Source organism: Gymnodraco acuticeps, unplaced genomic scaffold, assembly GCF_902827175.1.
Source record: "Gymnodraco acuticeps unplaced genomic scaffold, fGymAcu1.1, whole genome shotgun sequence".
NCBI lineage: Eukaryota > Metazoa > Chordata > Actinopteri > Perciformes > Bathydraconidae > Gymnodraco > Gymnodraco acuticeps.
Window position 1 is genome coordinate 134,144 of NW_022991397.1, and position 22,107 is coordinate 156,250.

Here is a 22,107-nt window from a genome sequence, read left to right on the forward strand (position 1 = left end):
ATGTTTGTGAAAACTGTAGTAGACCCACTATTCGTTACACTCCCCAACCCCCGGGGATTTGAGGCATTACGGGACGTTACATGGCGCGGATCCAGCCGGGAGTCTTTGGGATTGTTGCTCCAGCTGAGCGGAGGGATGGAGATGCGCAGAAAGCATCAGCACACCAGCAACTCCTCCTCCTCCTCATTATCATCATCATCATCATCATCACACACAACCAGAGACACAGTCGACCTGAATTATTTTAGTAGCGTAATTATCTAAACAACTCCCCGAGGAGCGCGTCAGTGGGAGGACGGAGTGAAGCGCGCGACTGTGATGCGACAGATGTTGTAAAAGTCTGGTTGGATGTAGGCAGAGGGAGAAGAGGAGGAAGAGGAGGAAGTGTCCTGGACAGAAATGAACACGTTTTTCTATTGGCGACGGACGATGAGCAGTAAAGAGGTGGAAGCTCTGCTGCGATGTTTTCTGCTGTGAAAGCTTCAGCTGGTGAGTACATATACAAACATTTCGACACAAACAAAACTCAAACTAATGTTCAGGTTTGATCAGTTTGACTTGTTGTCGGACCTGAAAACATCCACACTTTGACTCTAATTTCTCACCCAATCATTCTTTATAGCAATCATGGTTTCTGTGGTAATAACGACTCACCGCTGACTTTAGGGCATGCATTGATCCTCATGTATTATTATGCATCACTGAACTAATCCTTGAATGTTCCTATTGGTGCTGCTTAAAGTGTGCCAGTTCACTCTGTGGTCGTATTTACGCAATGTTAGGGTTACTATAATCCCAGAGGGATCTAGCTCAAGACTTAATTATTTTTGCTATAGGTTCACTCCAATCTGATTTGATGTGGAACTAGAAAACACAACATTTAAAAAAACAACTTCAGTTATTAATGTGTAAAAAGAGATATCTGAAGCAAATGTTGGCAGTTTTTTTGTTGTGTCTCCCTCTGGGGACTTTATAGTGTTGTCATTTTTCAAACCAAATGAAACCAAATGATAAAATGCCCCTAACACTGCTCGGATGGTGATCTATCATAAGTATTCCCTTTGTTTTGATTAGATCTCTTCAAGCTTTCCTTAGAAACCTAGAAAAAATGCCATTACCATTCAGCCTAGATTCTTCGTTGTTTGCGTAAATCCGCCTTTTTGTTGTTGTGTTTTGGTTGAGTTGCACTTTCCTTGTGAACAGTAATCCTCTGGATAGTTTGTTCCATAAACCTGAAAAAGCGCCACGGCATGCAGACTGTGCTTTAACAGCAGGATTATCAGATCGCTGCAGCCTGATTTCCCCTTTGGGACAGTGTGAGGCTATTTTAAATCAAGATGCTTCACGGTGACTCTGATCAGCCCCAAAACTCTCCCCTGTTATTTCATTATCATCTCACCTGCAGTGTGATATCAGCATTTCAGAGAGGCTGCAGAGCTGAAGTGCACGGCAGCAGTCTCTGTCCTCTCCTCCTGTGAGGACACACAATGTGGCTCTGGAGGAGCAGATCACCATCAAGGGACGACCAAGGATTTGACGCTTGGGATTCTGCCAAATGGGCAATTTAATCAGAAGGCATTTCATGCACAGGAAGTATGTCAGTCTCCTTGTTAGGGGATGACTTATCTGGACTGTTATATTGGGAAGCTGCTCCAGACTTAAATTGATTTCAGCTTCAGGCTAAGAAGTATGACAATCTTAAACTAGTTTCTGTGCTTTGCCCTCAGGGCCTCAGAGGGAGAAATATACAGGCTTTACTTTATGTATGCTACATTTTAACTTACACAAGCATGTTTTCTGTACAATGAGATGCAGTGTTCTGGCTGACGAAAGCATAACGTGTCGTACTAAATCAATCAGAGCAGACTGGGCTCTGGTTTCAGACAGAGGGTGAAAAGAGGTGCTGCAGCACAGGCAGTATGAGAACATTTTTGGAACAATAAAGCATGGAGACATGTCCCAGTAGAGACACTACATACTGATATACACCTGAACATCAGCAGGAGAGGACTCTTTAAAGTAGAGGCACTACATACTGATATACACCTGAACATCAGCAGGAGAGGACTCTTTAAAGTAGAGACACTACATACTGATATACACCTGAACATCAGCAGGAGAGGACTCTTTAAAGTAGAGACACTACATACTGATATACACCTGAACATCAGCAGGAGAGGACTCTTTAAAGTAGAGGCACTACATACTGATATACACCTGAACATCAGCAGGAGAGGACTCTTTAAAGTAGAGACACTACATACTGATATACACCTGAACATCAGCAGGAGAGGACTCTTTAAAGTAGAGACACTACATACTGATATACACCTGAACATCAGCAGGAGAGGACTCTTTAAAGTAGAGACACTACATACTGATATACACCTGAACATCAGCAGGAGAGGACTCTTTAAAGTAGATACACTACATACTGATATACACCTGAACATCAGCAGGAGAGGACTCTTTAAAGTAGAGACACTACATACTGATATACACCTGAACATCAGCAGGAGAGGACTCTTTAAAGTAGAGACACCACATACTGATATACACCTGAACATCAGCAGGAGAAGACTCTTTAAAGTAGAGACACTACATACTGATATACACCTGAACATCAGCAGGAGAGGACTCTTTAAAGTAGAGACACTACATCCTGATATACACCTGAACATCAGCAGGAGAGGACTCTTTAAAGTAGAGACACTACATACTGATATACACCTGAACATCAGAAGGAGAGGACTCTTTAAAGTAGAGACACTACATACAGATATACACCTGAACATCAGCAGGAGAGGACTCTTTAAAGTAGAGACACTACATACAGATATACACCTGAACATCAGCAGGAGAGGACTCTTTACAGTAGAGACACTACATACTGATATACACCTGAACATCAACAGGAGAGGACTCTTTAAAGTAGAGACACTACATACTGATATACACCCGAACATCAGCAGGAGAGGACTCTTTAAAGTAGAGACACTACATACTGATATACACCTGAACATCAGCAGGAGCGGACTCTTTAAAGTAGAGACACTACATACTGATATACACCCGAACATCAGCAGGAGAGGACTCTTTAAAGTAGAGACACTACATACTGATATACACCTGAACATCAGCAGGAGAGGACTCTTTAAAAAGTTACACATTTGCCATGAAACCTGTGTTCTCCCCGAATAGAGCTCCAACATCTCGAAATGTCTCCCCTGCCCAGTAGGTTGCCACCATTACAAGAGAGGTCTGAAGACATGTTGGGATTGAAGTGTGCATTCTGGCACTTCAACAAAATGAAGATTTACAGCTCAAAGTATCTGGCCTGGTTTGTAGGAAAAAAAGATGGGGGGATAGCGGCAAAGTCTTTGACATAACATATTGAACAGCTCTCCTCAATGAATCCCGAGAATCTAACAGAATTTAAAAATCCTACATAAAAAAAGCATTACAATATTTCAAGGGGATCTGCTGAATCAGCCCGGCCTCAGAAGCCTGAAATACAATCTAGATGTAATGTTTTGTCTTTTCCTTGTTTCTTTTTTGCAAGTTGTTCCATAATTTAAATGGCTTGAAGTGTCGGTTTGCCTTGAAGAGCTGAAATCAAACTTAGTTTTTGAATACATCTTCATGCTTAAAGGTATTTCAGATTAGCAAAAGTATTGGCCTCCGATGAGGTTTGAAAATGTTTTCTCTGGCTCAGTCGCTTGCACACTCATGGTCCCATTTGATGAATTGAGAATAGTGGGTGACGGAGTTTTTCTCTGCAGCTTTGACTCCTTTCCAACAGCAGCTCCTTAGGCTTAGCCAAAGATGTTGGCGAGCTTCTGGGAGGAGATGAATCTGATCCGGGAACAATGCATCCTAAATCATCCCACCACATTATCAGTCTTAACAGCAGTGAGATGAACACCATTATTTTCTGTGCTTGGTCTCTTTTGGAGGGTTTGCACATGTAGCATCTATCCAGGGCAGAAACTGTGGAGCACAGCATTTTTGCACCCACTGGCACAGAAGCACTATTTAGGCCACAGTCATCTGAAGTCTTTTGAAGATGAATAGGAAGATCATATGTTCACTGCTACTGGAGAAATGCAGTTAGGGCATAAATACATCCTTGAATGGTACTAGCCCTGGGCTTGTGTCAGCCGCAGTCTTGTTGTTGTTTGACCCTGAAAAAAACATCTGTTTGAGGGTTTCTTTCATGCCGCATCTTCCTTCTCCAAGATGCTTGTGTCCTTTCCAGTTCGATTATATTCATTGCATATGCTTCTTGCCTCACAGGCATTTTACATAATGAACACAACTTGTTTTGAAAGAATCAAGTATTAAACCATATTTCAGCCCGTCTCCTTTGCAGCTTCAATGATGGGTGTTAAAGCATATGCTTAACAATCCCCATTCAAAACATATATACTCATTGCCCACACCACTCCGCTCCTCCGCTCCCTTCACTGGCTTCCGGTAACTGCTAGAATCCACTTCAAGACACTGGTACTTGCTTACCATGCTGTGAATGGATCTGGCCCTTCGTACATCCAGGACATGGTTAAACCGTACACCCCAGCACGTGCACTACGCTCTGCATCAGTCAAACGACTCGCTGCGCCCTCGCTGCGAAGGGGACCCAAGTTCCCATCGGCGAAAACACGTGGGTTTGCTATCCTGGCTCCAAGATGGTGGAATGAGCTCCCCATTGACATCAGGACGGCAGATAGCTTGCACATCTTCCGGCGCAAACTGAAAACTCATCTCTTTCGACTCCACTTCGAGCGATAGATTTATTAACAAAGCACTTATATACTAACAAAGGACTGGCTTATCTAAAGCCAGTTGAGTAGCACTTGAAATGTTTGGCTCTATGAAACCTGATGTACTTATATGATTCTGTTTTCTTCAAGGTTGTGTCTTCCTGGTCGAATGTACTTATTGTAAGTCGCTTTGGATAAAAGCGTCAGCTAAATGCAATGTAATGTAATTGCCATGGTTCTTGTACAATAATACAGAGCAGGTTCAATTGAAGACTTTCAATCAAACGGCAATGGACAGGCAACTTGTTGGAAGCCCAACAATTATACTGAGAGGAAGTAATGTCTGAAAGGTTATGACAAGACAAATTATAGATTTGGCAAATAAAAATGGGACCATGCATTGACCCTTGATTGGGGGACAATTGACACGACTCTGCATCAGCCAATCCGCTTGCTACTCTTTCATAAAAGCACTCTATTTGCTGTACTTGATCAAAATGGTCGAACGAACTCCCCGTTAATATCAGGACTGCAGAAAGACTACACAGCTACACAAGCTAATGTATACTTTCACGATTATTGCTGTTTTTTGTTTCTATCTTCAGAGTTGATTGCACTCATTGTAAGCTGCTTTGGATAAAGGTATCAGCTAAATGAAATGTCAAGGTGTGGCAGGGTGGAACTGGGTACTTATTGGTAATGAGTAAGAGGCTTTGGGGGCATCTGGTGGACAGGTTGGGAATTACAAGGTCAGCAAACACTCATTTGATGTGTCCTATAGCAGCTCAGGGAAGCTTATAGGGACTTGTTTGCTCTACTTTTCCTATTCCTTAACCTATCAATCTTGATTGCATGTCATGTATTTGTCTTTATCCTTAAAGCGGATAAGGATTTCCTTTAGGTTATGCCCTTTTAGTCTCCATCTGTCATGCTATTGCCTCTTGAGAGTGTTTCTTAGGCATGCCAAGATTATTTATACCGCTAAAGGCATAAGAACAACATTTAATGACACAATAAACAGCATATGCAACTCTCTCCCTCCACATCTTGCAAAACAACAATGCTAATAACTTCCTGAAGCCGTCTATCTGACAATAGTTAATGTGGTTATTGGCTCTTTGTGTGTGGGTGTAAAAGTAAGGTTTTATATTGCAGCTCAGGCTCTCTTTTGTCCAACAGCTACTGCCTTCACTCTGTACAATTGAATGCACACAGTGAATGCCTTCAAGTACACACTGTAAAAAGTGCCCTTAACCTCAGAACTGGATTTATTACACGAAGACTACAAAGTGATCCACAAGACAGATTTCTTAGAAGCACAGAGATGAGAGAGGTCACTGTGATGCAACCAGGAAGAGGCATGACCACTGGGTTGGGTTTGGACGACAAAAAGATCTTGTTCTTCTCAAGCAAATTGAACTCTTAACAACCTTGCCATTTCTTCTTCTTCTATTCATTCCAGACAATCTGAGCTTGCTGCTATTGAAAACATCCATTCGTGTGCAGCAGAGCAGAACATGAAATATATAAAAGACACCATTTACTGGCAGTTCAATAATGATTTCATAAGCATGTGTCCATGTTCTGTACCCATTTGGCCAAGGTCATGGGGGTTGGAGCCTATTTAGCATGCTGTAGGCAGAGTCTTTTAGAGCTGGCCAGTCCTTCAGGGGGGTCCAATAATGACATATAAAGTCATTGATATGATGATGAAACATTCATATGATGTCAAATGATGAGGTAGAAGGATCCTAGCTTATAACGCCAACAGCTTCTTTAGTTAAAGGAATTGTTCTGTACCCTTTCCCTCCAAAGGCATCCACCCCTCTCTGTGGAAACGCCAAGACTACCACCACAAACATTGACAGTATTGGTCATTTGTTCTAATGCTTGAAACAATTGCTGTTCAAGCGTTCTCAACAAGTGACCTTGCAGTTGTTCGGGGGTCCTTTCTCAGTAGCAGAGGCAGAAACAGTGTGCGGTTGTAACAAAAGCACAAAACCTCTAAAAGGTTTGTTTTTGCTTAGATTTCTCATCAAAATCAAGGGCCTGAGGATATGTGATGTTGTATGTTTCACTATTGAGATTTGGCTTGACTTTAAGAGGAGGTCAGGGTTGATTTAGTTATTTGATTTAATGGTTTATTTGGCAGGGACAATGCACACAGTAATGAACACTTAACACATTAAAATGTATCAAGCGTAACAGTGCCAGATTTAGCTTTGAGCTCATTTCCACCTGCAGTCCCTCACATACAACATTTAAGAAAATTACATTTTACAAACATAGCAAAAAAAAATTACATGATATGCAAACAGTGCAAAAGAGCAAGAGCAGCATACACAAGTATTAACCACATGCAGTGTTGGGCAAGTTACTTAAAAAAAGTAACTAGTAATAGTTATAGTTACTGCTCTCAAAAAAGTAACTTTATTAGTTACTAAATTATAAAAGTAACTAGTAACAAGTTACTTTACTTTAAAAACAATAACAATACAAATACAAGTTGTTGTGTTGTTCTGTGGCACCGTAAGAGAAAAGACAACTCCCCATCATTGTAGCAATTATCATTATGAAATAGTGGAACAATAAAACACAAAAGTGCGATTTAAAAAGATCGTTTTTTGGCTGTTTAGATGGTGTTGCTCCATCTGGGTCACTGCCGGTGGTTGAGACGGTGGGGTCTTTGGCGACTAATAGCCTCATGTACATTACTTAGGTGCTTCAGGAGATTGGCAGTGCTGTTATTCGATGTGGACAATGCTTTCTGTCCTGCACACGTTTACATTTGACTGTAATATTTTTTGCGTCCTTTATCCCCACAAATTGAAAATAGTGGTTATATCTCCAAGTTGCAAATGCGCTGCTGCTCTCGCGGATACTTGCATCTGCCATTGTGTGTGTGTGTGTGTGTGTGCTGGTGGTGAGCGTTGCCGTGTGTGTGTGCGTGTTAGCATTAGCAAGTGTTCGTGTGTGTGTATTTTCCATGGTATTTCCCCCATAAGGCAAGACCCGCCCAACTCTGTCTCTGATTGGCTTACTCTGAAATGTTACCCCGCGTTAATCAATCATCACTCCTCTCTGGTTACTTTCACTTTTCCATGGTGCTGTATTCGCAGTCCATGTAAACATTTATTAAAAAAACACATACTTTTAAAAGACTTAAAATTGTCAAAACTCAAGAAATGGTGTTAATCCAGGATGGTACCGTGGTGGTATGAATATGGCTTTCTGTCAAACACCTTGATAGCTCTCTTGAACAGCTGTTCTATGGGTTTCAGGTTTGTGGCTCAAGCAAACGACCAGTTTGTCAAACAGTATTCAATGTGGGATAGAATCATGATAGTTTGTTTTGGGACAAAGCTTTAGACTTGAAAACAGAGTCCATGATATCGGTTCTGTCAATGCTCCATTCTTTGAACAATGACTGTTTTCCAACATTAACCATTCATGTAATAGTGGTTGCCCAATCTTAGCATATCAGAACAACGTGTGAGTCCTAGTCACCAAAGGCAGCCAGCTTATCTGCTATCTTGTTGAAGATAATTAATCCAAGAGTCCTCGTCTTCTCCGAGGGTGTAAATGTCCAAAACATACCCTACACTCCTGCTTTTTAGTAGAACGTCTGGATATTTGTTATTGTTGTCGTCACATAGAATATCTCACACCCCCACACCTTTATAGGGAAATGTTATTGTTATGCTTTCCTTTAGTGTGTTGTATAGGTTTGTATACAGTCCCCACCCCTGCCTGAAATGCCTCCATTGGACTTCTTTGACTACTTCCTTATAATAGCGACATCACTACGTAACACTTGCGCTTATTGGCTAGCTCAAACACATTGTACGTGATAGGCTAAGGGGCGGGACATCTCTAAGCGTTTGACCAATCACAACAGAGCCGGCCAGCTAACCAATCAGAGCAGACTGGGCTCTGGTTTCAGACAGAGGGTGAAAAGAGGAGCTGCAGCACAGAGAGTATGAGTAAAATAAAGAGCTTTTTGAACATTAAAGAACGGAGACACGTCCCTGAACATCAGCAGGAGAGGACTCTTTAAAGTAGAGACACTACATACTGATATACACCTGAACATCAGCAGGAGAGGACTCTTTAAAGTAGAGACACTACATACTGATATACACCTGAACATCAGCAGGAGAGGACTCTTTAAAGTAGAGACACTACATACTGCTATACACCTGAACATCAGCAGGAGAGGACTCTTTAAAGTAGAGACACTACATACTGATATACACCTGAACATCAGCAGGAGAGGACTCTTTAAAGTAGATACACTACATACTGATATACACCTGAACATCAGCAGGAGAGGACTCTTTAAAATAGAGACACTACATACTGATATACACCTGAACATCAGCAGGAGAGGACTCTTTAAAGTAGAGACACTACATACTGATATACACCTGAACATCAGCAGGAGATGACTCTTTAAAGTAGAGACACTACATACTGATATACACCTGAACATCAGCAGGAGAGGACTCTTTAAAGTAGAGACACTACATACTGATATACACCTGAACATTAGCAGGAGAGGACTCTTTAAAGTAGAGACACTACATACTGATATACACCTGAACATCAGCAGGAGAGGACTCTTTAAAGTAGATACACTACATACTGATATACACCTGAACATCAGCAGGAGAGGACTCTTTAAAGTAGAGACACTACATACTGATATACACCTGAACATCAGCAGGAGAGGACTCTTTAAAGTAGAGACACTACATACTGATATACACCTGAACATCAGCAGGAGATTACTCTTTAAAGTAGAGACACTACATACTGATATACACCTGAACATCAGCAGGAGAGGACTCTTTAAAGTAGAGACACTACATACTGATATACACCTGAACATCAGCAGGAGAGGACTCTTTAAAGTAGAGACACTACATACTGATATACACCTGAACATCAGCAGGAGAGGACTCTTTAAAGTAGAGACACTACATACTGATATACACCTGAACATCAGCAGGAGAGGACTCTTTAAAGTAGAGACACTACATACTGATATACACCTGAACATTAGCAGGAGAGGACTGTTTAAAGTAGAGACACTACATACTGATATACATCTGAACATCAGCAGGAGAGGACTCTTTAAAGTAGAGACACTACATACTGATATACACCTGAACATCAGCAGGAGAGGACTCTTTAAAGTAGAGACACTACATACTGATATACACCTGAACATCAGCAGGAGAGGACTCTTTAAAGTAGAGACACTACATACTGCTATACACCTGAACATCAGCAGGAGAGGACTCTTTAAAGTAGATACACTACATACTGATATATACCTGAACATCAGCAGGAGAGGACTCTTTAAAGTAGAGACACTACATACTGATATACACCTGAACATCAGCAGGAGAGGACTCTTTAAAGTAGAGACACTACATACTGATATACACCTGAACATCAGCAGGAGAGGACTCTTTAAAGTAGAGACACTACATACTGATATACACCTGAACATCAGCAGGAGAGGACTCTTTAAAGTAGAGACACTACATACTGATATACACCTGAACATCAGCAGGAGAGGACTCTTTAAAGTAGAGACACTACATACTGATATACACCTGAACATTAGCAGGAGAGGACTCTTTAAAGTAGAGACACTACATACTGATATACACCTGAACATCAGCAGGAGAGGACTCTTTAAAGTAGATACACTACATACTGATATACACCTGAACATCAGCAGGAGAGGACTCTTTAAAGTAGAGACACTACATACTGATATACACCTGAACATCAGCAGGAGAGGACTCTTTAAAGTAGAGACACTACATACTGATATACACCTGAACATCAGCAGGAGAGGACTCTTTAAAGTAGAGACACTACATACTGATGTACACCTGAACATCAGCAGGAGAGGACTCTTTAAAGTAGAGACACTACATACTGATATACACCTGAACATCAGCAGGAGAGGACTCTTTAAAGTAGATACACTACATACTAATATACACCTGAACATCAGCAGGAGAGGACTCTTTAAAGTAGAGACACTACATACTGATATACACCTGAACATCAGCAGGAGAGGACTCTTTAAAGTAGAGACACTACATACTGATATACACCTGAACATCAGCAGGAGAGGACTCTTTAAAGTAGAGACACTACATACTGATATACACCTGAACATCAGCAGGAGAGGACTCTTTAAAGTAGAGACACTACATACTGATATACACCTGAACATCAGCAGGAGAGGACTCTTTAAAGTAGAGCCACTACATACTGATATACACCTGAACTTCAGCAGGAGAGGACTCTTTAAAGTAGAGACACTACATACTGATATACACCTGAACATCAGCAGGAGAGGACTCTTTAAAGTAGAGACACTACATACTGATATACACCTGAACATCAGCAGGAGAGGACTCTTTAAAGTAGAGACACTACATACTGATATACACCTAAACATCAGCAGGAGAGGACTCTTTAAAGTAGAGACACTACATACTGATATACACCTGCACATCAGCAGGAGAGGACTCTTTAAAGTAGAGACACTACATACTCATATACACCTGAACCTCAGCAGGAGAGGACTTTTTAAAGTAGAGACACTACATACTGATATACACCTGAACATCAGCAGGAGAGGACTCTTTAAAGTAGAGACACTACATACTCATATACACCTGAACCTCAGCAGGAGAGGACTTTTTAAAGTAGAGGACACTACATACTGATATACACCTGAACATCAGCAGGAGAGGACTCTTTAAAGTAGAGACACTACATACTGATATACACCTGAACATCAGCAGGAGAGGACTCTTTAAAGTAGAGACACTACATACTGATATACACCTGAACATCAGCAGGAGAGGACTCTTTAAAGTAGAGACACTACATACTGATATACACCTGAACATCAGCACAATAGGCCTCTTAATCCCCAAAACACTGTACAGCGCTGACGTCCCTGGCTGAGTTCAAAACCAGGTGGCATCGTGGATCCGACGTCAGATTAGCACGCAGGCCGTTAACTGTGCCAAAGAGGAGAAGCTCCACCTGCACGGCAGAGGGGGGATTATGGAGCTGATCGCTTTTCTTTGAAATCACAATATGACAAAAACAAACGTCCCCTCATTTCTAAAAACGTGTTGGGTTATGAAAGGTGTAGCTGTCTTTGACATAACCTTTAGTTTTTAGGTGAAAGAAAGAGCAAGATAACTGAGGACGTTTCCTGACAGCTTCACGAGAGAAGCTTCTTCCATGTATTATACTTTGGACCTTTGCTTTCTTTACAGATTCCGTTTCTCCTTGTTTTCCCGATTGTTTTGTCCTAATTAGGTTCATTTTTATTGTGTGTGTCTTTTTTCCATCCTTGTTATTACGTTTTTCAGAATGTTTACAACATTTGTCTCGTGTCTCAAGGTTCTCCTTTTTGCTTCCCCCAGTTTCTTTTAATTGTTGCTTTCACTCATTGATTGCTTTCTTTTACCTCATTTTGTTTTTCTTTGTTTCTTTCAATGCCCTGAGAGCTTTGAAATGATTGTTATGTTCACATATAGTTTGTACTGTGGCCCTGAAGGCTCAAAATCAAACAAAAATAAATACAAAACACGTGGGTTTGCGGTCCTGGCTCCAAGATGGTGGAATGAGCTCCCCATTGACATCAGGACAGCAGATAGCTTACACACCTTCCGGCGCAAACTGAAAACTCATCTCTTTCGACTCCACTTCGAGCGATAGAACTATTAACAAAGCACTTATATACTAATAAAGGACTGGCTTATCTAAAGCCAGTTGAGTAGCACTTGAAATGTTTGGCTCTATGAAACCTGATGTACTTATATGATTCTGTTTTCTTCAAGGTTGTGTCTTCCTGGTCGAATGCACTTATTGTAAGTCGCTTTGGATAAAAGCGTCAGCTAAATGTAATGTAATGTAATGTACAAACATTTCAAGCTAAAAACATAAGATTTGACAAGACTTTATCAGAATTGAAAAGAAAACGGTGCAGGACACTTGCTACATGGAAACCGTTTCCAGGTGAATACACAAAGTGACAAAAGGCCACAGGTTAACAGCAGATATCTTCAAAAACATTTGATTTCTTGATAGTTTGGTCTATAAAATATAATAAATAGTTAAATGTCCATCCCAGCTCCTCAAAGTCCACCCGTACGAACAAATGCCAAACTTCATTGCATCTCATCAAAAGGTGTTAGTCTGTGCAATAACTGTAACGATGCACTGAAATGTTGTGCCAATCTAAACTGAAAGTATTGTTTAGGAGCCAAATCATGAATGGTTATGAACAGGACCTGTAAAATCCCATGTGTTGTTATTTCTTGTAATTGTAAAAGTAATTTATTTCTGATTATTTTGTAAAAAAAGAAAAAGCAAACAAATTAACAAGACAAACACGTCGCTGTTGACGATGACCTAATGTTTTATTTATAAGAACAATGTATGCTAGAGGGGGGAGGACCAGAACAGTTTTTTTAAGCTTCCTCTTGCCCCTGTTGAACATGACACAGACTATCTGAGAATTTTTTTTTTTTTTTTTTTTTGTACTTTGTTATAATTATTATTTTGAGTGAGAAAAAAAATATATATACAGTATATATATATATCATTATTATTGTTGTATGTTTTGTTTCTGACATGTTCAATAAATTGACAAAAAAAAAAGAATCTCTTGTGTGAAGCAAGTCTCCAGTGGAGAGGATAAAAACACGGTCTTTACCACAAATACGTGTTTACTTCTTTTGGTGTATCGGAACGAAGTAGCCCTACAATTTCTATATCTGAGTACTTCTGACTACCTTGTTAATTCAACATGTATATTTGCTACTTTCTTGTTTATGTCTTTTAATTTACTGTTCAATGCCATGTCTTTTTTTATGCTGCTACAACGCAAACATTTCCCAAATTGGGATCAATAAAATACTATCTTATCTTATCTCCCGCTGGATTGAGGAACATTCATTTCTCGTCAAAGAGTCCCTCTATAACAAAACCACGAGGCACATGTTTGATATTTAAAAAAACAGTCTTCAACTCAACATTGTATAAGGATTTAATAGCAGTAGAAGTCCACAGCTCCCTGATGCAGTTTGACCAGTGTTTGACCCGTTCCACGTCAAGTGTCCCATCGATGAGCAGCTCTGTAATGCGTGACCTGCTCCCATCCCTCTGCTGTACGTCCGTGTATCCGACAAATCATCGCCGTTATCTGAGACGACCTAATTTGTCACATCACATAGACGCTGCGCTGAGACTAATTCCCTTCCCTCATTTATTTGTGCTATTATTAATATTGCAGACGGTGCACTTTGCGCGACAGCACAGAGACGTAACTCTCTCCTCGACGGAAACAGAAATGACAGCAGACAAGACACGTGTGAGTGGATCTGTCACTGTGACCCATTTATACACTTAAACTTTACATGGGTGTTATTACTCAAACACACACATACTCATAATGCGTCTGTCCATCTCTCTCTGTCTTTTTATTGCAAACATATTCACTTTTTTAAACGCAATTGTAGGCGTAGAAAAGCGTTCTTTTAACTTCCTAGCGAACAGGCACATATGCACGATGTCGGCATGCAGCAGCACACAACGCACTACTTCATAGAATAAACCAATCATGAACCGCATGACCTTCCCCCTTGTGGCATAAACATGCATGTGCAGGTCAACAATTAATCTTATGGGTGCTAGACAATCATATTAGCCCTCTTTCTTTTTCATTTGATCCATGTTTTACCTTTACCTAATACACCTGGGATACCAAACTGTATGAAGAGGAAAATAGCAGTAAATAAATAATACAAAATAAACAAGGTACAACAATTGCATTTGCGTTGCAAGTAAGAAATATCATTTGGGGTTTCTATTCATGCTTCAAGGTTAAACAAACACATTCTTTCTCATAGAGTGGCTGAATATATATGTATCCACCTTTTATCTGAAGATTTGTGTGCAAGTGAGTTATTTCCTGGTATGTCTCTTTTAAAATGCTTACAGCAGCAGGTAAATGCAACAACAAGGAAATAAAACATCCATACTGTAAAAATAAGCACAACCCTTGCATCTACCCCACACACACCAACAAACACACACTGTAACAACACACACCTGTTGACACTGCCATAACAGATCTCAGGTCAGTTAGCTCTTCAGTAAAAAAGGAACCATTTCAGAATAAGGTTCCTTAAACACGTCAACATTCAGATGAAATGTGTTTCAAAGGACCGGCGGCAACAATTAATATAATCCTATTTGTCACAGACACACGCTTGCAGCCACATTGACTGCCCCCCCCCCCCAAACCCCTCCTCAGTGATATTAGTATTCATGGGTCTGCATGTACCTCACAGCCTTTTAGAAATGGCTCGCTTACCCGCTTTGAGAGTCATTGAAAAAGCACTATAATAAATACAAGGATTATTAGGGTCTGAGACCTGAGGTCGGCGAAGACCCTATTGCAATGACTTCAGATGATGGCTACTAGTCCGGCCCTCAACAGCTCTAAGTCAATTATGCCATTTCCATGGCAACTCATCCCTCGCCATAAAACACGATGTTGCCGTTACTCCTGTGAAAATGGCCCAAACGGCACCAGCCTTCAGTTGACAGTTAATGGTCCGGCCCTCAACAGCTCTACGCCAATTATGGGATGTCATCATATGCCGTTTCCATGGCAACCCATCCCTCGCCATAAAACACGATGTTGTTGTATAATTCAATGGAAAATCGTCCAAACGGCACCAGACTATCATTAATGGTCAGGCCCTCAACAGCTCTGTCAATTAGGGGATGTCATCATATGCCGTTGCCATGGTGACAGATCCCTCGCCATAAAACACAATGTTGTCTTAACTCAATGGAAAAATGTCCAAACGTCAAGGGCCGCCCCTCCCTACAGGCCAATGACGCAGGCTGCATGGGGCCCCGCCTTGCGCAGGGGGCCCCGCCCAGAGGGCCTCAGCTGCTGTGCGCAGTTCTCCGCGCACCTCCGGCTGACACGCGAGAGTGAGAGGTGACAAGGGGAGCACGTCTGTAACCCGACACCGTTGCAATGAATCGACATCTGACCAATCACGGCTTTGATACGGCCACTAGTGCAGGTGAAGAGATGTCGGTGAAAAGAGAGTTTCAGTCCGGAGCAAGCAAGAGGGGAAAAAAACAAAACATGAAGAAACTAGAGCATCACTCGAAGGTGGGTTATTGTATGAGTCAAATGTACAACTTGCGAATGTTGTATAAGTCAAATGGCCAATTGCCATATTAAAACATCAGCTGCAATTCACGACATGAAGAAGGCAGTCTCTGCAGCATATAGGCTAATGGAGATGCAGTTATTTCCAGCATTCTTTATTTATCATTCATTCAAGTATGTGATGCCTTTTATCTGCTAATATACAGGAGGAAGAGTGATACACTGTCTGTCTTGTTGGCTTACATAACAGTTAAAGTTTACAGCCTAAAAAACATGGAGCATTTTTCCCCTTATATTCATTTTTATGTCAATTTGCACATTTCATGGTGACGCTCAGCCTCTCCCCTTAACTCCTAACAGTCATCATCATGTCAACCACAACACAGAGAAATACTGATAGGAATGTGTGTGTAGTTGTTGATACATTGCTGACAGAGGGAACTACATTTAAATACAGATTTAAGAAATATCAGTTCTTGAGCATGTCATAAGCATGTTTTGTCTTGACTATACAACTATATTATAATACAATAATATAGTATTTATATTATTCAATTGATTATGATTATTATTAGTAGAAGTTGTTTATTTGCATTAATTATATTTTAATCTTTTTGAGGCTAGTATTTGACAGGAAATCAATCAATCAATGTTTATTTATATAGCCCAATATCACAAATGTTACATTTGTCTCAGTGGACTTTACAGTTTGTACACAATATCAGTATGACAATACGACACGCTCTGTCCTTAGACCCTCACATCGGAAATGCAGACGTATTCACCTGTAAACGCATACTGAACGACATACCATTTACCTCACTGCCTAAAAAAGTGTTGATAATAATAATAAACAGGAATTATATTTGCAAAGTAGCCTACTTTGTTTCCAAAAAAAAAATGTTTTCACTCCTGTCGGTTGAGGGGGGGGGTGGGCCTCATCTCACAATGTCGCTTGGGGCCCCAAGTTGTCCAGGGCCGGCCCTGCGTCAACAGACATCCTTAATTTTGTATGTTTTTAAATGGCATCATTGAAGTTGCACCGACAGAGGTCCGCCGTTTCCCCACAGCGACAGTTCGCTAGCACACACACCCCCCGGCCCATTGACAAGTCACTAGCACAACAAAAAGGTTGGGCACCCTTGAACTAGACCGTCTGATAGATCTGACAATGATTGGACGTTCAAACATGAAGTTGTCTTTTAAAATCCTTTTTATTTAAAATCTCTCTTTTCAAACGATTCAAAACAAAGGATAAAACACATTTTTTTTAAATGACACTGAATTCATTAAATAAAAAAGTAGAACCAAACATAAAGATCAGAAATCATTTGACAGATGTAAAGCTCGACAATAGAAAAATGAACTAAATTACATTACATTTCATTTAGCTGACGCTTTTCCCCAAAGCGACTTACAATAAGTGCAATAAAAAACCATGAAGATATAAAGCCAGAAAAACAAGAATCATGCAGGTATGTTAGCTAAGTGCTACACACAAAAGGGCCGATTGTAGTGTATTTTTGGCCAGAAAACACCTCTAAATCACAACAAAGAGAACATTACATTTTGAATACACAGCAATTCAAAGTGTAACAAAATGAGCCTATCTTTGGTATAATTCTACAGCAGGTTCAAATTAATCAGTTAAATTCAGTGACTGTTCCCTTAAAGGAAATACACAACATAATAAACACAAACAAACTCTTTATTTCTATTTGTTCTGTTCCATTGTCACACGGACGTTCAGTGGTAATATCTTCACTTCCTCCTCAGTGTTAAAGAATGGAAACATCTTCTCAGTGAAAGTGTGTGTGAAGGTGTGTATGTGTGTGTTAGTTTCAAGATCAGAGAACGACAACTCTCCTCTATTCCAGTCCAGATTCACTCTGACCCTCTGGAGCTTCTTCTTCAGGCGGAGAGGAGTGTGAAGATCTGGTGACATTGCTGCATATTTACCTCCTTCGAAATGTATCATCCATCCAGACAGATTGTCTCCCTTCCTCCGGAGAGGCTCTGCACCCAGAAACCAGACTGTACCGTCTCCAACCTGGACATCCCAGCTGTGAGTCCCGGAGATAAAGCCCTCAGAGCCCCGGACAGAGGCGTAATCACCGAACCTCTCTGGATTATCAGGAAGTTTCTGTCTCTCTGCTCCTAGTCTCACGCTGGTCAGATCTTCAGACAGGATGAGGTTTGGACTAGCAGTGTTTGGGTCCAGGATGAGAGGAGAGTAAGACACCATCTTCTTCATCTTGCTCCAGATGTTGAAGCTGAGGTTGCCCAGGTGTTTGGCCTGGTCTATCAGAGCTCCTGAGGGCAGCTGTAGATCCTCCAGCAGGGGGCGCTGCAGCTCCTCCTCTGTGGCTTTGACTGTGGGTGAACGAGCTGCTATCTCTCTGCTCATAGCCTCCATCATCCTCCTCTTCTGCTCCTCTTCCTCCCTCAGTGCAGCCATCCTGGCCTCCTCTTCCTCTTCTAGAAACTGGTGAAGCTTCTTAAACTGCTCCTTAATCTGCGTCTCTGTGTGTTGAGCCTGGACCTTCAGGTGTCCTGCTGCTTGATCAAACTTCACTTTAACTTCTTCAGATAGCTTCAGTTTCTTCTTTAAGGGCTGCAGAGCTTCCTGGGGCTCCTCTCTGAGATCCTGAGCAGCTTCATCCATGATTCTGAATCTGTGGTTGGTGTGTGTTCTTGAATCTCTGCAGACGACACACACTGGCTGCTGATGGTCCAGACAGAAGAGTCTGAGTTTCTCAGAGTGCAGACTGCAGAGAGCCTCTGGAGATCTCTGATCTCTCTCCTGTAAGAAGGTCTCACACAGGTTCTTCAACAACAGGTTACAGGGAGGTTCTCCTCTTGAAGATCTTCTCTTACAGACTGGACACTCTCGTGTTGGTTTCTCTCTCCACCAGGTCTGCAGACAGGCTTTACAGAAGCTGTGGCTACAGGACAGAACAGGATCTCTAAAGACTTCCTGAAAGACCGGACAGCAGAGATCTTCCTATGACCTGGAAGCCGTGTTGTCTCTGAGTGAAGCTGAAACACAGCAGACAGGAAGTGCAGTCAGTCATGGCTCCCCTCCCCCTCCTCTACTGACTTCAGTGAAATTCACTTTGAGTGATGTTTGGAGACTCACCTTCAGTGTGTCGGTCCGCAGGTTGAAGCAGCAGTGTTGTAGTTTCCACTTTTCTCTCCTGTAGCTGAACTCAGAGGAAGTTGTTAGTTTGGTCTGAAGGTGAATCTGATCGTCTGTTTTTCAGTCCGTCTGTCTCTGCAGTGAGGAAGAAGAACAAACTGTTTCCTGGTTTGTCCTCTGCTAAACGTTGCTGCTCCACCTGTAAAGAAGGGTGTGTTACAGATTTAAATTGGAGGTTATTTAAAGTAGGGACAAAAACAAACTTTTTGTTGTTTTACTTCAATGAGCCTGTAGCAATACTGTCAGCTGCATATATAAAGGTACGGACACACCAACCCGATTATCGGCGTTGGTGGGCGTCAGGCCGACGATGAGCGTCGACACGCCCTACTCGGATTGGTGTGTCCCGCACCGTTGGGTCTTTTTAGCCGACCCGACGCCTTTTTGGCCGAAAACCAAAAGGCACTCTGATTGGTGTTCAGCTAGCGAATCAGTGCATGAGAAGCGAAACGGAAGTGAGGGACCCAAACAAACTATTAAGAAGGCAAATCTGAGATTTCATTTAACTCCAGCTCTCGACACAGGTTCGGGAGCTTCTCGCTGTAGAGTGAAAATGGAACGCACACGCAGTCTGTCTTCCGGTTGTTGCCTCTTTTGAATGACGAATACACACTACCCGAATCCGAATGCACTTTCACTATCAGACGTGTTTATGATGCGCCAGCGGACGTCATTTTGTGCGTCTGCTGCTGTGGGGTAACCATGGAAACTACAGTTTTCTATACAGCGGACTACAACATGGATGTTTATTAAGAACGAGGGACTCATCTAGAGACTCTGCACCGTGCTCTGATGCTGTTGCTTTATGCTTTATGAACAGAGAAACATATTCTTCAGGACCAAAGTTGGAATTGAAATAAAAAAGGAAAGTGAAACTTATGCTCGTCACCCTCTCCCTCCGGTCCACTTTAATACAAATGATCCCAATACGTATGATTGATGAAAAGATCTTAAATAAATACAAATGTATTTATTATAAACGTTAGTCCTTAACATCTATCACTGTGTATATCACCATTCAAACATCTTTTAAAAGTTGAACAAACTCCACACAGCTCAGTAAAGACTGTGAAATGTTGACTTTATTTGATCATTTCCGTAAAAACTAACGTTCATATTTCTCTTTTTGATTATAATACTGATGAACGTTCAGAACAAAGCACTTTGGCAACTTACCACATACGTTTTTAAATGCTTAATAAGCACCGTAACTTTCATGATATAATTTCTCCGTCATAATCGGTTGTTTCCGTGAACGGCCGACTGTTGAGTGACGGCAAATGCTGCGGCTGCAATGCATTGTGGGGCAGCATTTTCTCCTCTCCTTTCGGTGAGGGAGGTCCAGTGGTTCCTAAGCTAAAGGAGGTTATAAAGGAAGTTTGAAACCTCCTTTCCTTTCATTTGGAGAATTGGAACGGCACTTATCATGGCTGCCAGTGAGGGACTTCCGGGTCATTTCACTCCGTTAGGAAGGTTCCTAAGCTAAATGGACTATTGTTCCTAAGGGTGCATTAACTAATAGTCGCTTCTCTGGTGTGCACCAGACGACAGTTTGTTACATTGTTTCATTTTTCAGAAAGTTCGGTTTGCGTTCACACGGGCAAAACTCAAACGGACTATACACTTTAAACATAAATCATGTGCTCGGAAATGCTGTTCAACAATTGGTCAGACATTAAGGGGGTAAAAACGCAAATCCCGGCAATTTCTACGGGAGCCTCCGCCATGGAGCATCGGCACTTTCGGCAGGTTATTCTCATGCTGTTGTTCATCTGGAGATCATATCAACAGCAACGGCGCATATGATTATATACAGGGGTGCACATAACTTTTTGAGTGAGTTACTCAGATGAGTACCAGGAGACAGCGTTTGGTACTCACCCCACACGAAGCGTGGTCCTCCTCTGTGTCTCCTTCACTGTCATCTATTTACACTTCTTGCATGATAGATGAGGAAGATGATGAAGATGCACCTCCCTGTCTCTTTTTAAGCCTCCGATTTGCTTTCTCCAAGTCCTTGCATTTCCTGAGGCCAAGTTGGAGGATCAAATACTAAGAAATGATCACATGACTTGAAGTCATATCTGATTTCAGATGTGGGAAGTTACCAAGTACACTTATTCAAGTACTCTACTTATATGATATTTGTACTTGACTTTGATCTAATTTGTCAAATTAGCTGCACCTTTACCAGCTTTGAGAACACTTTCATGATCAATCATTACAACACATATCATATATATTATTCTGAAATGGACCAATCAAACAATGACTACTTTTACTGTTGGTACTTTAACTATATTTTGATGATAATACTTTTCTAAATTTTAATTGAGTAACATTTTGAATGCTGGACTTTTACTGTAACAGAGTAACACTCTGTACTTCTACTTGTACTCAAGTACAATATCTGAGTACTTCTTCCACCTCTCTGTCTGATTTCAAACTCTTCCATTAACACCCTGAGGAAGTTTGCAACTGTGTGTTTCACTCCACTTTGTTGTAAATCAAACTGCAGCAGCTTGACCACAGAGCGTGGACGTTGTGATCAGCTGATTTTGCGCAGTTCTCCAGTGTGTGGCGGGGCACAGAATGTACACGGGGGAGTCTCCCACTGCAGCCAGTTGGCGGAGTTTTGACACAATTCTGTTGTTCATACCGACGTTAACCCTGTCTGTGCACACGGCGACCAACTCTGTTGTCCGGTGATCTAAGCCTCTGCCTCCTGTAAAGCTTCACAGGTCCGTCGGTTATGTCCTGCGCGGCTCGGTCAGCACCCAGTTCAGTCAGTCATAGAAATACCGAAGAGTTTTTGCAGGGAGCGAAACGGCAACGTAGCTGCTTAATGTCTTTGGGTTTTTTGACATGTCTCGTAGTTTACTCCATTGAGTGTTGAC

At 41.5% G+C, this 22,107-nt stretch overlaps 2 protein-coding genes across 2 annotated transcripts in view; one reads left to right on the forward strand and one right to left on the reverse strand.

The window, feature by feature from the left end:
* Positions 1-230: 230 nt before the first annotated feature.
* The window catches only part of lingo4b (leucine rich repeat and Ig domain containing 4b), a 44,362-nt gene continuing 22,485 nt past the window's right edge, over positions 231-22,107 (forward strand). The window contains exon 1 of the mRNA XM_034241389.1: positions 231-489. The gene's annotated coding sequence lies outside the window, so the exon portion shown is untranslated. The remainder of the gene's footprint in view (positions 490-22,107) is intronic.
* Positions 17,253-21,135, reverse strand: LOC117563197 (E3 ubiquitin-protein ligase TRIM39-like). The gene is made up of 3 exons (XM_034241383.1): positions 21,092-21,135; positions 19,151-19,214; positions 17,253-19,015 (listed from the first exon to the last, which is right to left on the reverse strand). The coding sequence occupies exons 1-3, from the start codon at positions 21,133-21,135 to the stop codon at positions 17,726-17,728; spliced, it is 1,398 nt and encodes a 465-aa protein (XP_034097274.1). The 3' UTR covers positions 17,253-17,725.